The sequence below is a fragment of the Amblyraja radiata genome, unplaced genomic scaffold, assembly GCF_010909765.2.
Source record: "Amblyraja radiata isolate CabotCenter1 unplaced genomic scaffold, sAmbRad1.1.pri scaffold_1257_ctg1, whole genome shotgun sequence".
Classification (NCBI taxonomy): Eukaryota; Metazoa; Chordata; class Chondrichthyes; order Rajiformes; family Rajidae; genus Amblyraja; species Amblyraja radiata.
In genome coordinates this window covers 1-16,479 of record NW_022630440.1, presented here as the reverse complement: position 1 = coordinate 16,479, position 16,479 = coordinate 1, and the positions used below count along the sequence as shown (strand labels likewise).

Sequence of the window (16,479 nt, the reverse complement as noted above, 5' to 3'; positions counted from 1 at the left end):
GATGATACAAAAGGTGGTTGGTATTGTAGATAGTGAAGATGGCTGTCAAATATTGCAGCAGGGTCTTGATCGGTTGGTCAGGTGGGCTGAGGAATGGTTGATGGAATGTTGTCGCTGAGGCAGGTGCTATAACCACATCGAAAGGCATTTAGACGGGTATATGGATAGTAAAGCTTCAGAGGGCTATGGGCCAAACATTGGCAGGTGGGACTGGTGTAGATGGGGCATGTTGATCGGTGTGGGCAAATTGGGCCGGTGTGCCTGTACCCGTGCTGGGTGACTGCGTCTGGCAGGTGATTCTAATTGGGGGGGGGGAGACGGAGGGTGTGTGGGGGAGACTCACCACTGTGCAGGTGGGACTGCCCCGGGGAGAGCAGTGCCCCATTAATGACAACGGTTCCATTCTCGATCAAGACCAGGTCCAGGCCAAACATGGCCCTCAGCGCCTGCAAACACAACAAAACACGAGAGTCTCACATAGATTATACTATTCAAAAACCAAAATAAGTAAACTTTTTCCTAACGTCTCCCCTATTGGTGATAAATGCCGATCTCAAGAAGCTCCTATTCCGCACTCATTTGTTTTTTTGTATAAAAATTCAAAAATTTTGGACTGACATTTTTGAAATCATCACAAAATCATTAAAAATAAAATTGATACCAAAAGCAGAATGGATTATCTTTGGAACAATGGAAGGCAGCCCTGAACTAACTGTGTTTCTAAATAATCTATTTAATTACGGGTTAACAACGGGGAAAAAGCTTATACTTAAATTCTGGAAAAACGCCCCTATACCAACAATAAATATGTGTATTTCAAATATGTTTGAAACATTACACCTGGAAGATATGAGACTCCTTCTTGCAGGCAAATCAGACCACTTCCAAAAGACGTGGTCTGCATTTATCGACTTACTACAAGTATAAGGTGCATCAGTACTTCTAAAAGAAATGGTGTCAGGATCTGGTAAGGGGGGGATGAAAAATACGAAGTTGGTATATCCCTTTCTGCGCGGTTTTCATAATAGTGCTTTGTCTTTTTTTTATTTTCTACGGCCTATTTCTTAACTTTTTCCCCTAACTCTTTGCTTAATGGGTCTTTCTTTTTGATCACTTTTTCACACTATCACGACTCTCTCACTTTCTTTACTTTCTTTATTTCTCTCTCTTTTTAAAGCTTAAAAAATGAAGGGGTGCAATAAATGTAATTAGATATATGTGGCTTGTACTCTTGTAATGTACTGTACTTCTAATAAATAAAATACATTAAAAAAAAATAATAAAAAATCAAAAAACACGAGAGAGAGAGAGAGAGTGGGTCAGGGGGTTGGGGTTACAGGATCACGGGCAGACCTTGGGGCACAGTGCAGGAGGTTAGGGGGGGTCACAGACTGACCTTGGGGCACGGTGCAGGAGGTTAGGGGGGGTCACAGACTGACCTTGGGGCAATCAGTGCCGGCAGCGACGCAGAGCGAGGTGGAGAAGTGGACGGTGGGTGCGGGCGGTGGGTCGGGGTTCGTTGGCCGGGGTCACGGTGCAGGCGGTGGGTCGGGGCTCGTTGGGTCGGGGGTCACGGACTGACCTTGGGGCACTCTGTGCGGACGCTGCCAGTGCAGGGCGGGGTGGACAGGTGGACGCTCCAGGTGCCGTCCAGCCCTGCGGCCAGCGTGTAGGTGCAGCTGCCCCCAAAGGTGAAGTGCCGGCCATCAAACGTCCGGTAGTGGACGCCGCTCCAGGTCACGCAGGCCGCCCGAGGCCAGTCCCGGCCGGACACCAGCATCGTCGGGCCGAGCGGCCGGTCACGGCCAGGGACCAGCATCGTCGGGCCGAGCGGCCAGACCTGGCCAGAGCCCAGAAGTACCGCGCCGAGGGGCAGTGGAGTGGATGCAGCCCGTGGGGCACGGAATCTGACCACTGACCCTTGACCCGTGATATCTGTGGACAGAGCACAGGGAGAGTGAGTGGGTTCAGTGGCTGACCAATGACCACTGACCACTGACCACTGACCAGTGACCAGATAATTGACCAGTGACCACTGACCAGATCATTGACCAGATAGTTGACCAGTAACTACAGATCAGTTGATCACTGGCCAGTTGACCAGTGACTGCTGACCAGTTGACCAGTGATGGGTGACCGTTGGCCTTTGGCCCGCACCCTATCGCTGAGCCCAACACGTCCACGCCGGCCAACATGTCCCATCTACACTAGTCACATCTGCCCGCATTCAGCCCATGTTCCGCTGCACTTTTCCTGTCCATGTATCTGTCCAAATGTCTTTTGAATGCTGTTATTGTACCTGCTTGAATTACCTCCTCTGGCAGCTCGTTCCACAAACCCACCAACCTTAACCTGTGCCCTCTGGTTCTTGACTCCCCTGCATGTCAAGGAGTGGAGGGAACCCGGAGGAAACCTGCGTGGTCACGGGGAGAACGTACAAACTCCACACAGACAGCACCTGCAGTCAGGATCCAACCCCGGTCTCTAGCGCTGTAAGGTAGCAACTCTACCACTGCGCCACCATGCCTCACCGATGCTGCTCAAACTGCTGAGACCAGTGGGTTTCTTTGGCTCAGGAGCCTTGTGTTGGTGCAGCCTGAGGCCTGCATTGGCCCTCAGTAAGTGTCTGGAGACCTGCCCTGGAGCATGCAGCCCTGCACGGGAGCATGCATCCCTGCGCTGGCGCATGCATCCCTGCGCTGGTGCATGCAGCCCTGCTCTGGTGCATGCAGCCCTGCTCTGGTGCATGCATCCCTGCTCTGGTGCATGCAGCCCTGCTCTGGTGCATGCATCCCTGCTCTGGTGCATGCATCCCTGCGCTGGTGCATGCATCCCTGCTCTGGTGCATGCAGCCCTGCTCTGGTGCATGCATCCCTGCTCTGGTGCATGCAGCCCTGCTCTGGTGCATGCAGCCCTGCTCTGGTGCATGCAGCCCTGCTCTGGTGCATGCATCCCTGCGCTGGTGCTTGGTAACAGATGCGCAGTGCAGCACTGACCTGTCGAGGTGAGGGGGGGACAGGGGAGGCAGACTCCGGCACGGTTACTCCAGCTGCGACCCTGCTGATCGCCGCAGCAACTCTCCATCGACACGTCAGATGCGTTGCTGCCCCAGGTGAGCTGCCAGCAGGCTGCGGTGGTGTAGCAGCGACCCAGGAACTCAGCGTCTGCAACGGGACTTCCAGGCTCAGTGCAGCACAGCACAGAGACACAGGGTCAGAGTCACCCCCCCCCTCTCATCACCTCCCTCCCCACCCGCCTCACCCCCTCCCCACCCCTCTCTCCCTACCCCACCCCACCCGTTTCCCCACGTCCTCCCCTCTCCCCACCCTCCTCTCCTCACCCCCCCCCTCTCATCCCACCCCGCCTCACCCCCTCCCCACCCCACCCCTCTCTCCCTTCCCAACCCCCCCTCTCCAACCCCCAGTTTCCCCACGCCCTCCCCTCTCCCCCACCCCCCACCACCCTCTCCCTAACCACCCCTCCCCTTTATACCCCAGCCCCCTCCCCCCACACCTCTACCCTCACATTCACAGGGTGAGCGACACACATGGGGGGGGAGGGGGAGGGGGAGGGGGATGGAGCCACGGACAGTCCACCCTCGCCCCTCACCCAACCTGCACTGGACGCAACGTTAGCTTGTGTAAGCTGTTGCACTTTGGGAGGTTGAATGGAGGGGGAGAGCAAACAGTTCATGGCGAAACACTTAACAGCATTGATGTGCAGAGGAATGTTGGAGTCCACGTCCACAGCTGGCTGAAGGAGGCAGCACAAGTAGATGGGGCAGTAAAGAAGGCGTTACAATGCGCTTGCCTTCATAAGCCAAGGCATTGAGTATGTCAGGAAGTCAAGTACAGCTGTGTAGCACGTTGGTCAGGCCGCACTGGGAGTATTGTGCACAGTTCTGGTCAGCCCCATTACAGGAAGGACGTACAGGGTGTAGAGATGGTTCACCACAACGCTGCCTGGGTTAGAGGCCATTGGCTACATGGAGGGGGTTGACAGACTTGGACTCAGCATGGTATGTTAGCATTCATAGCAAAAGGATTTGAGTATAGGAGCAGGGAGTTTCTACTGCAGTTGTACAGGGTCTTGGTGAGACCACACCTGGAGTATTGCGTACAGTTCTGGTCTCCTAATCTGAGAAAATACATTCTTGCCATAGAGGGAGTACAGAGAAGGTTCACCAGACTGATTCCTGGGATGTCAGGACTTTCATATGAAGAAAGACTGGATAGACTCGGCTTGTACTCTCTAGAATTTAGAAGATTGAGGGGGGATCTTACAGAAACGCACAAAATTCTTAAGGGGTTGGACAGGCTAGATGCAGGAAGATTATTCCCGATGTTGGGGAAGTCCAGAACAAGGGGTCACAGTTTAAGGATAAGAGGGAAACCTTTTAGGACCGAGATGAGGAAAACATTTTTCACACAGAGAGTGGTGAATCTGTGGAATTCTCTGCCACAGGAGGTAGTTGAGGCCAGTTCATTGGCTATATTTAAGAGAGAGTTAGATGTGGCCCTTGTGGCTAAAGGGATCAGGGGGTATGGAGAGAAGGCAGGGATGGGATACTGAGTTGGATGATCAGCCATGATCATATTGAATGGCGGTGCAGGCTCGAAGGGCCGAATGGCCTACTCCTGCACCTATTGTCTATGTTGCTATGACTGTTTCCTCTGGAACGCTAGAGGTTGAGGGCAGCAGGATGGAAGTATATAAAATTATGAGAGGCATAGATAAGGTAGACAGTCAGAACATTTTTCCCAGGATGGAAATTTCTAGAAAGTGAGATGGGTAATGTTTAAGGGAGCTGTGCGGGGCAATTTTACAGAGGGTGATAGGTGCCTGGAACATGAAGGAGGCAGTTACAATAATGGCGTTTAAGGGACTTTGGGATAATGTAGATGGGTATGCAGGGAATGGAGGGATAGGGATCATGTCTTGGCATCATGTTCAGGCACAGATATGGTGGGCCGAAGAGCCTGTTTCTGGGCTGTACTATGCGTGCTATGAGTCAGAGGGTGCACTACCACAGGTGCCTTTATTCCACTTGTGTTTCTGCAGCAATGTCCAGTTTTTGCAAACATCTTTCATCATTTTACTGTGCTAAGAGTGTGTGAGAATTCTGTGCAATTTATGGTCAGTGTGTGTGTGTGTGTGTGTGCACCCTCCATACCCACCCTGGGGACAGGGGGATCAGAGGTCAGTGGTCGTGAGAGTTCAAGGTGGGGGTCAGGATGACTCTCCCCCTGTACTCACCCCGGGGGGGCAGGGGGTTAGAGGTCAGGGTCAGGGGTCACTCTCACCCCCAAACTCACCTGGGAGCAGGGGTCAGAAGTTGGTGTTAGTGAGGGGTCAGGGGTGACACTCCCCCCCCCCCGTACTCACCCTGTGGGCAAGAGGGTCCGGCTGACCCATCACAGCAGACGTTGACCGTCCGGTTGGTCCACACGACCCGTGGCGCCGGCCGCCTGCGGTAGGAGATCACTGTTACCGCAGAGATGGGGTCAGGGGTAACTATCGGGGGCGAGTGGGGTCACGGGAGGATAAGGTTTTTGTTTGTGGGCCAATGAGGTTAGAGGTTGGATGGAGCCATTAGCCAGGGTCACAGGCTGGGTTCAAAGTGAAGGTCAAGATCAGTGTGGGGTCACGGGCCAGGCGGTGATTGGTGCCGGGTCAGAGGCCAGCCAGGGGTTAGAGCTGGGACATGATGGGGTCACGAGCTGGGCTGGGGTCATTGGCCAGGCTGGGGTCATGGGTCAGGCAGGGGTCATGGGCCTGGTCACAGGCCTGGCAGAGGTCAGGCTGGGCAGGGGTCAGGGCAGGGTCATTGTCCCGGCGGGGGGCACGGCGGGGTGGGTTCACGGCGGGGTGGGTTCACGGCGGGGTCAGAGGCAAAACTGGGGTCGGCCGCTGCCTCTTGATCCTACCTGTGGACGAGACAGGTTGAGGGGTCATGACGGTCACTGTGGGGTCGTCCCCGCTCCAGGCTCCAGCCCTGCGCCAGGAGACGAGAAACCCCGGCACACGGCACCCGTGCCCACTCCGCACCAGTCACTCTCTCCAGCCGTGACTCACGCACCGTGCGAACGCACCCGTGTCTGCAACACAGCACCCTGAGCCTCAGTGCCTCGATTCCCAGCCCAACTCCAGCCCCCAACCCAACACAGACCCCTGACCCCAGCCCCAGCCAAACACCAGCCCCTGACCCTGACCCCCGACCCCCGACCCTGGCTCCAACTCTCAGCCCCCATCCTAACACAAACCCCTGACCCCAACCCAACTCCCGGCCCCCAACGTGACATCGATTTCTGACCCCAGTACCGACCCCTGACCCCAATCCCCAGCCCGACCCCAATTATGACCACAGCACCGACCCAACCTCAACCTTGACCCCGATACGACTTGACCCCAACCCTAATTCCCCCCCACACCGACCCCTGACCCCCATACCGACCTCCAACCGCAACCCTGACCCCTGACTCCCAACACACAGTGCTGGTGTAACTCAGCGGGTCAAGCAGCATCTCTGGAGAACGTGGATGGGCGACATTTCAGGATTCTGAGGACGGTGGAAATGGGAAGATGCGACTTATGGTGGGATCAAGTTGGAGGATGTGGGGTCTGGTGGGGTGAAAGGTGAGGGCCAGGGGAACTCTGTCCTCGTTCCATCTGCGGGGAGGGGGAGTGAGAGCAGAACTGGGGGAACCGCAGGATTGGGAGCCTGACGTCAGGGGTGGGACATTCCTGGAGGCAATTCTGCAGGAGAGGATGTCTGTTCGGGGCAGACACCATCTCTGAGGACAAGGAATGAGTGAAGTCTCGGGTCGCGACCCTTCCTCAGACTGGGAGTCATGGGACAGGGACACGAGTTCTGTCGTTTCCCTTTCTCGCGACCTTCAGTCCGAAGAAGAGTCTCGACCCGAAACGTCACCCATTCCTTCTCCCCAGAGATGGTGTCTGACCTGGTGTCAAGAACGGCCTGTCTTGACGGTGTACGCCTAGCGCGTGGCGTTGCGCGATGACGTCACCGCCCAGCATGCCGTTGCGCAATGACGTAACCACCCGACGCCGTGCGACGTCCAAATTCAGTCGGCCCGCCTCCTGCCCAGCTGATTGGCGAGTATGATGTCGGGACCAACTCCAGACGACTCCGCGGTTGGAAGTGGGACCGGCCCCGCGAGGCCGTACGGCTCAAGCCACCACGGTTGGTCGCGCTAGACGCATGCAATCGCACGCTGGTGGGACAGGCCCTTAACGCTTTTGTTGCGTGCTAACCAGTCAGCGGAAAGACAATACATAATTCCAATCGAGCCATCCACAGTGTGCAGACACTGGACATGATAAAGGGAATTATGGGAATACCTTCTGAACCTTCTGAACGTTGTAGTGGGCAGGGCAGTACTCTGCATATCGCCAACTTGGACAATTTTACATTTATCAAGCCAAGTAACCTACAAACCCGTACGTCTTTGGAGTGTGGGAGGAAACCGAAGATCTTGGAGAAAACCCGCGCAGATCACGGGAAGAACGTACAAACTCCATACAGACAGCACCCGTAGTCGGGATCGAACCCGGGTCTCTGGCGCTGCATTCTGCTGTAAGGCAGCAACTCTACCGCTGTGCCACCAGGAGTAGCGTTTAGTGCAAAGTCCTCTCTAGTTGTGGTAGAATGGATCAGTTGCCTTTTTCTTCCCCCCTTTTTCCCCTTAATTACCATATTTCCCTTAATAATGTACATAAAATCTCTTTGAATCCTCCTTCATGCCAGAGCAAACGTCTGCCATTATTGTGCCCCCCCTGATTTCCTTCTTTAAGCACGATCTTCAGTTCCTGAAACTCCTCCAGGAATGCACCTGATCCCAGCAGCCTATCCCTGTTCCATGCCTCCTTCTTATCCCTGACTAGAGCATCAATTCCGCAACCTTCCTTACCCCCATGTGCCGTGCCCTTCACTCTAATAGGGACATGCGTGGCCTGAACTCTTGTCATATAACCATATAACCATATAACAATTACAGCACGGAAACAGGCCATCTCGACCCTTCTAGTCCGTGCCGAACACGTATTCTCCCCTAGTCCCATCTACCTGCGCTCAGACCATAACCCTCCATTCCTTTCCCGTCCATATACCCATCCAATTTATTTTTAAATGATAAAAACGAACCTGCCTCCACCACCTTCACTGGAAGCTCATTCCACACAGCCACCACTCTCTGAGTAAAGAAGTTCCCCCTCATGTTACCCCTAAACTTCTGTCCCTTAATTCTCAAGTCATGTCCCCTTGTTTGAATCTTCCCTACTCTCAGTGGGAAAAGCTTATCCACGTCAACTCTGTCTATCCCTCTCATCATTTTAAAGACCTCTATCAAGTCCCCCCTTAACCTTCTGCGCTCCAAAGAATAAAGCCCTAACTTGTTCAACCTTTCTCTGTAACTTAGTTGCTGAAACCCAGGCAACATTCTAGTAAATCTCCTCTGTACTCTCTCTATTTTGTTGACATCCTTCCTATAATTAGGCAACCAAAATTGTACCCCATACTCCAGAATTGGCCTCACCAATGCCTTGTACAATTTTAACATTACATCCCAACTTCTATACTCAATGCTCTGATTTATAAAGGCCAGCACACCAAAAGCTTTCTTTACCACCCTATCTACATGAGATTCCACTTTCAGCGAACTGTGCACAGTTATTCCCAGATCCCTCTGTTCACCTGAACTCTTCAATTCCCTACCATTTACCATGTACGTCCTATTTTGATTTGTCCTGCCAAGATGTAGCACCTCACACTTATCAGCATTAAACTCCATCTGCCATCTTTCAGTCCACTCTTCCAACTGGCATAAATCTCTCTGTAGACTTTGAAAATCTACTTCATTATCCACAACACCACCTATCTTAGTATCATCTGCATACTTACTAATCCAATTTACCACACCATCATCCAGATCATTGATGTACATGACAAACAACAGTGGACCCAACACAGATCCCTGTGGCACCTCACTAGTCACTGGCCTCCAACCTGACAAACAACCATCCACCATTACTCTCTGGCATCACACTTTTATGTGTGATCACACTTTTAAAAACATCCCACTTTCCAGGCTTTCATTGCCCTTAAACAACCTACGCTAATCAATTTTAGCAAGTTCCTGTCTAATACCATCAAATTCGGCCTGGCCCTAATTCAGAATTTTAACTCATGGCCTCACCCTGTCTTTATCCACAACTATTTTTAAACTAATAGAACCGTGGCCGCTGGTCTCAAAAGGCTCACCTACCAACACTTCAGTCACTTGCCCAATTATTGGGGTGGTGAGGGAGATCTATGCAGCATCTATGGAACGAAGGGAATAGGCAACGTTTCGGGACGAAACCCTTCTTCAGACTGGAGAAAGGTTTCGACCCGAAACGTTGCCAAACTCCAGCACTTTTGTCTACCTTCGATTTTCCAGCATCTGCAGTTCCTTCTTAAATACTTAAGAGGTGATCCAGCTTTGCCCCCTCCTGTGTAGGGCCCTCTACATATTTCCAAAGGAAACTTTCCTGAACTCATTAAACAAATTGCACCTTGTCCAAGCCCTTGGCACTGTGTCAACCCCAGTCTATATTGGGATTGTTAAAATCCCCTTCTGTGTCAACACCATGGGTCTTCCAGCTGCCTGCAATCTCCTGGCATATTTGCTCTTCCAACTCCCATGGAAACCCCCAACAAGGTGATCATCCACTTTGTATTTCTCAGCTCCACCTATATAACCTCGCTGGACAAACCATCAGTAATGTCATCTTGGACTACTACATAGAAACATAGAAACATAGAAGATAGGTGCAGGAGTAGGCCATTCGGCCCTTCGAGCCTGCACCGCCATTCAATATGATCATGGCTGATCATCCAACTCAGTATCCTGTACCTGCCTTCTCTCCATACCCCCTGATCCCTTTAGCCACAAGGGCCACATCTAACTCCCTCTTAAATATAGCCAATGAACTGGCCTCAACTACCTTCTGTGGCAGAGAATTCCACATATTCACTACTCTCTGTGTGAAAATTTTTTTTCTCATCTCGGTCCTAAAAGATTTCCCCCTTATCCTTAAACTGTGACCCCTTGTTCTGGACTTCCCCAACATCGGGAACAATCTTCCTGCATCTAGCCTGTCCAACCCCTTAAGAATTTTGTAAGTTTCTATAAGATCCCCCCTCAATCTTCTAAATTCTAGCGAGTACAAACCGAGTCTATCCAGTCTTTCTTCATATGAAAGTCCTGACATCCAGGAATCAGTCTGGTGAACATTCTCTGTACTCCCTCTATGGCAAGAATGTCTTTCCTCAGATTAGGAGACCAAAACTGTACGCAATACTCCAGGTGTGGTCTCACCAAGACCCTGTACAACTGCAGTAGAACCTCCCTGCTCCTATACTGCCGTGACATTGCCCTCACTCAAAAACAAGGATGGGGGGTGGAGATAAGGTGATCGATCATTCATTGGGTAGGGGTGTCTAAACACAGGGCATAGGTTTAAGGTGAGAGGGGAAAGGTTTAATAGGAACCCAAGGGGCACATGGAGGGTGGTGGGTATTTAGAACGAGCTGCGGGAGGAGGTAGTGGAGGCAGGTGCTATAACAACTTCTAAAGAACATCTCTACACAGGTAAAAGCCAAACTATTGGAGGAGCTCAGCGGTGACTCCGCTTAGAAGAGATTCGTCACCGAGTATTCCAACAAATTTCTTCAGATGTTCTTTAGAAACTGTGCTGACTGGATGCATCACGGCCCGGTACGGCAATTCCAACGCACTGGAACGCACGAGGCCACAGAGAGTGTTCGGCTCTAAGGCCTTGTTTTCTGGCACACTCTTCCCTTTGTGCCGTATCGCACAACTTTGCATAATTTAAAGTCTCATTTGTGTTCCTCACCGGATTCCTGCAGTGACAATAATTTTGGTCACCCTGGCGACACCAAGTCAGACTCAGGGCTGCCAACTCTCACGCATTGAGCGCGAGACTCACGCATTTCGACAAATTCTCACGCTCTCACGCTGATCACAAATTTCTCACGCTCTGTCGTGAGAAATTCTGTGATCAACCAGAATTTCAAAACTCATATCTACTGCATGGGCCGCGGGTGTTGGAGAGCCGGGGCTGAGGGAGGGATGGAAGCAGAAACAGTGGCGGGGACAGATGCGGACGGGGATCCAGGGCTGGCGAGTGTTTGACGGGCTGACGAGTGTTTGCCGGGCTGGCGAGTCGCTCTCGCTGCAGCTCCGGCCATGGAGCAGCCTCAGTGCAAGAGTCCCGGGCCGTCGGAGGCGTCGGAAGATTTGCGCCGCTTCCTTGAGAGTCTCTGTGCCGAATTCGCCCTGGTGACCAGCATGGATCAGGCAGCGTCTCTGGAGAGAAGGAATGGGTGACGTTTCTGGTCGTGACCCTTCTAAGGGTCTCGACCTGAAGCCTTTAGAAGGGTCTCGACTCTAAACGTCACCCATTCCTTCTCTCCAGAGATGCTGCCTGTCCCGTTGTGTTTCCCCAGCATTTTGTGTCTCTCTTCGGTTTAAACCAGCATCTGCAGTTCCTTCTCACACAATGAGACCCAACAAGAAGACTTTGAAGCTAGTACCACTCGGGTGGGGGAGGGACAGAGAGAGGGGATGTTAAAGAAATCGATATTCATACTCAATCGGGGAAATTAGTTGATACCTGTCTGTAAATTGATATTTTGTTCATCTTTAAATGTAAGTCTTGGATTCATGTATCGTGGGAACAAATAAGCAAAGGCAAGATGGTAGATATAAACTACAAATTAACTTCAGAAAATGAAACTTGTGGAGATGAACTTCGCCCTTCACTTTACAAAGAATAACCTTGGATTATGCAGTAAATGCCATTCAAATACTCTGCAACCTTGGGATAATATTGTTCATGTTCAAATGGTAAGTCTTGATTTGTTCAATGTTATAATTAGTTCAAAGATACAGCGTGGAAACAGGCCCTTCGGCCCCTCGAGTCCGTGCCGACCATCGATCACCCGTTCACACTGGTTCCATGTTATCCCACTTTCGCCTCCACTCCCTACACACTAGGGGGCCAATTTACAGAGGGCCAATTAACCTACAAACCCGCACGTCTTTGGGATGTGGGAGGAAACCGGAGCACCCGGAGGAAACCCACGCGGTCACAGGGAGAACGTGCAAACTCCACACAGACAGCACCCGAGACCAGGATCGAACCCGGGTCTCCGGCGCTGTGGGGCATTAATTGTAATGCTAATACTTGGGCCTCCGCTGATATGCCGGGATGATTACGCAATATTACTGATTATTAATCCATTGTATTATTGATTATATATGTTGCGGCCATTCTCCTTTATCTGTACATTGTGAGCGGCTTGCTTGCATTTACCGGATCGCACGCAACAAAAGCTTTTCCCTGTACCTCGCTACAGGTGGCAATAGTAAACTAAATCAATGTATTTACATGTATCTGTGTGTTGTTGCTTTAACCGGCCTGTTAAGTTGCAGCAACTGAGAATGTCATTGTTCTGATGTCGCTGCACACGACAACTAAACACTCTTGTCTTCATTCTACACTTGAAATTACCACAATGACATTTAAACGGCATTTGGACAGGTACACGTGTAGGAAGGAACTGCAGATGCTGGTTTAAACCAATAGACACAAAGTGCTGGAGTAACTCAGCGGGCCAGGCAGCATCTCTGGAGGTGACGTTTTGGGTCAAGACCCTTCTTCAGACTGAAGGTCTGGTTAACTGGCTTGGTATAAGTGTAAATTATCCCTAGTGTGTGTAGGATAGTGTTAATGTGCGGGGATCGCTGGTCGGTACAGACTCAGTGGGCCGAAGGGCCTGTTTCCGCGCTGTATCTCTAAACTGAACCCAGTCCGGCTAGCAGGGCTGTGTAGGGCCGAGTGCCGGGACACGGTGACATCTGACTCTGATCTCCACAAAGCCAATCACGTATAGAGCAGCGCCGCAGATCAATGGGCCTCTGGTGCTTGGAATCGGTCCCCAGACACAGAGAGGAAACTGGATGTTACTCCGGCTTTTTGTGTCTATCGGCGACTTGGAGAGTGGGCTGGACAACGAGTGACGCAGCTGGTCGCGGCTCCCCGATCTGCGCTATTCCCACGCACTTATGGGTCTATCCCACTGAGGCGACTGTCAGGGACTAGTTTGACTAGCATTCACCTACGAATCCTCGCGACAAGCTACGACAACCTCCAACAGCAAAAATTGCTGCCACCCTCGCTTGTAGTCGCCCAAAAGATCGCCTAAGTGGGACAGGCCCTTCAGGCGGCGGCTCGGTGCATTCTGGAGGACAACCAGTGGCTGCTGGAAGTAGGTACCAAGCACTGGGTAGAAACGGTGGAAGATAGTTGCCTTCAAATGGGGGTGGTTGGAGAAAGCATCCTGCTTGCTTGCTAGATTTTCACTTACTGTAACTGCAGGAAAAATGTTCCCGATGTTGGGGGAGTTCAGAACCAGGGGTCACAGTTTCAGAATAAAGGGTAGGCCAGTTAGGACTGAGATGAAGACAAACTTTCTTCACCCAGAGAGTTGTGAATCCGTGGAATTCTCTGCCACAGAAGGCAGTGGAAGCCAATTCGCTGGATGTTTTCAAGAGCTACATTTAGCTCTTGGGGCTCGCAACATCAAGGGATATGGGGGAAGAAACAGGAAAGAGGTACTGATTTTAGATGAACAGCCATGATCATATTGAATGGCAGTGCTGGCTCGAAGGGCTGCTGGCCTATTCCTGCACCTATTTTCTATGTTTCTATGCTTGAATATGTTGCAATAAAATTCGACCACTTGATTTTGAAGCATTCATGCATGGTGGAGGTATAATGTAGTCATAGAGTGATACAGTGTGAAAACAGGCCCTTTGGACCAACCCCTCAACATGTCCCAGGTACACTACCTACTTTTGGTCCATATCCCTCCAAACCTGTCCTATCCTTGTATCAGTCTAACTGTTTCTTAAATGTTGGGATAGTCCCTGCCTCAACTACTTCCTCTGGCAGCTTGTTTCATACACCCAATACTCTTTGTGTGGAAAATGTTACCCCTTAAAAAGTTACCTCTTAAAAATACTTAAAACAAGAAACATTGAAATCATACTTCTACAATGCACTAAAACATGATTTTAATACATCAAATATCAAAAACTTCCCACCCTTCCCCCACTTGGTTGCTCCACTTCCTAGCCGAATACCCCCAAGGCGAGTGATCAGTAATCGCTCAGCCCCACCCACTTTCAAAAACGCTCCATGGCCGATGGTTCAGACAGAGAGCACTGCCAGATGTGAGCGGGGAACTGAGGCAAGTTGTCCGTGATGTCTGGATCCCAATGCTCAGCGCTTCGTGTTTCGGAGTTGGCTAATGTTATTGATTTGTAATTAGTTGGCAAAACCTAAATTTATTAATCCGGAATATCAAGAAGGAATGGGATAAGTGTGATATTAAAATGGCATTCAATGTGTCAGGCTGTCTGTCACAACATACAGCCCCGATAACCCATTATTTCCTTCAGTTAAATATTGGGAAGGTAGCACTATTGTCATTTGCCACTCAACTATTATGTTTGTTTACCTCACTGACTATTTCTAACCCCCACCCCCCCCCACCAAATTCCTTTGACAGGTTGAATAGAAATGTCCCCAATCTCGTTGTTTTATTAATTGAACACGTAGATGAACATCCTCAAGGAGTGTAATCAGATGGAAACTGATTCAGTTGCGATATTTAAGAGCTTGTTCAAAGAAGGGGCATATTTTAACAGTGTGACAGAGATACTTGCAGGGGAATGTGTGAGGAGGTTATTATTTGTCTTTAGTTTTGTCTTGAACCAGGACATCTGAAGATTCAAAGTTTAATATAGTAATTGTGCTGATACTGACGCCAACCAACCACGTAATGAATATCATCCATTCCGGAGGTTTTATTTGTCTGAAGCCATTTAAACTTCCCTTGGATTTCAATCACTTCAATGTAAAAGTAATTGGGAATGGGGAGCATTGGAACAAAATTTGTCCTCGGTACATATTAACTGTAATATAATAATGTATGCATGTTGATAGGTGCAATCAAAACAAAGATCTTTTTATCATTGTTGTGTTATGAATACCACAGAAAACATTATGTACTCTCAAGATCACATTGAATAGAATAATATTGCTTAAATATATAGTTATTGGACTTTGCATTTTGGAAAAGTCTCAGCTGAGAGGAAGACAGCAAAATACTGAAAATATTGGGGATGAAAATGACTTCAGGACAGTTTGTTAGGAAAATGAAGGAAATGGTAACAGAATACATACAGCTGAGTGAGTATAATTTTATGGATGAGAAATTGTGTTCAACCAATTGATGACTTCTTTGACAAAGTAACTAGCATGTTAGATAACAAGGAAGCCAATGGATGTAGCAAATTTTGTCAAAGAAAATTTGGTCCGTGAAGTGCCCCATAAAAGATTATCACATTAGGACTTGAACGTAATAGGTTAAGTCCAGGGGGTCAGATATGGGGTTTTATGTGTGGGCCAGATATATTGTCAATGCAGAGGGGCTAGGAGCAAGGCCAAGTGTGCATCCAGAGTCAAGGTCTGGAATAGTACTGGGTGTACAGTCAAAGCTGGGACAATGGGAGTGTTCAGCACTGGGAACCTAAGCAGGTAAGCAGCTATGATCAGGGTAGAATAGGGGGTCAGGTGTAAGGCTGGACTCAGGGTCAGGAATGAGAGAAGGCATGCAATTGGAGTCAGGGTCAGGAGTAGTACCAGGTGTGCAGTGAGACCCAGGTTGGTCAACATGGGCCAAGTATTTGATTATAATCTGATTTCCATACATGGATATATTAAGATCATTCATGTGCTGCACCTGTTGATCAGAGCCTGGCTCTACTGTGGAATGTAATTAGGAATGTAATCTAGCCTAACCTTATTCATAGCTAATCCAATTTAAAGCATAAATATTGCATTCAAGTGTTAGTTAAAAGACTCGCTACAGTAGACACCAGATTGCACAATTTCAAGCTGAAAAATGCAAAAGCTCCATACCAATGGGAGTAGGGTTCCCCCCTCCCACAACCTCACTCACCCCCACCCCGCCCCCAACGTTGGACGCTATGCGCCCTCGGGCTTGGTCTCTCGCAATTTCTCACTCTCAACTCTCACCCGATGTTTGCAGCCCTGAAGTCAAGACCCCGACTCGTGACCCCATATTGGATCCTGACCGCTGACCCCCTCAGACATCTGACACCACCCCCGGACAGAGTGGACGTTTCCCCTCTGCCCCCTCTCTGCCCCCCCCTCCCACTTCGGCCGGTCCGCTGCTGACCTTACCCTGGGGCCAAGGTCGGACGGGCGAGCAGCAGCAGCAGCAGGAGCACATGGGCACTGACGTGCAGCGGCATCACAGCCCTGCTTGGACAACTGCCCGAGTGATCTGTGTGGGGGGGACGG

General features: G+C 50.3%; 1 protein-coding gene across 1 annotated transcript; it reads right to left on the bottom strand.

Annotated features, from left to right (window-relative positions):
• Nucleotides 1-343: 343 nt before the first annotated feature.
• Nucleotides 344-16,430, bottom strand: LOC116969813 (SCO-spondin-like; the record flags this gene model as incomplete). The annotated part of the gene is made up of 6 exons (XM_033016593.1): nucleotides 16,360-16,430; nucleotides 5,928-6,098; nucleotides 5,386-5,468; nucleotides 2,997-3,164; nucleotides 1,583-1,935; nucleotides 344-446 (listed from the first exon to the last, which is right to left on the bottom strand). Coding segments are annotated over exons 1-6 (949 nt in total), but the record flags the coding sequence as incomplete, so codon positions are not given.
• Nucleotides 16,431-16,479: the final 49 nt, after the last annotated feature.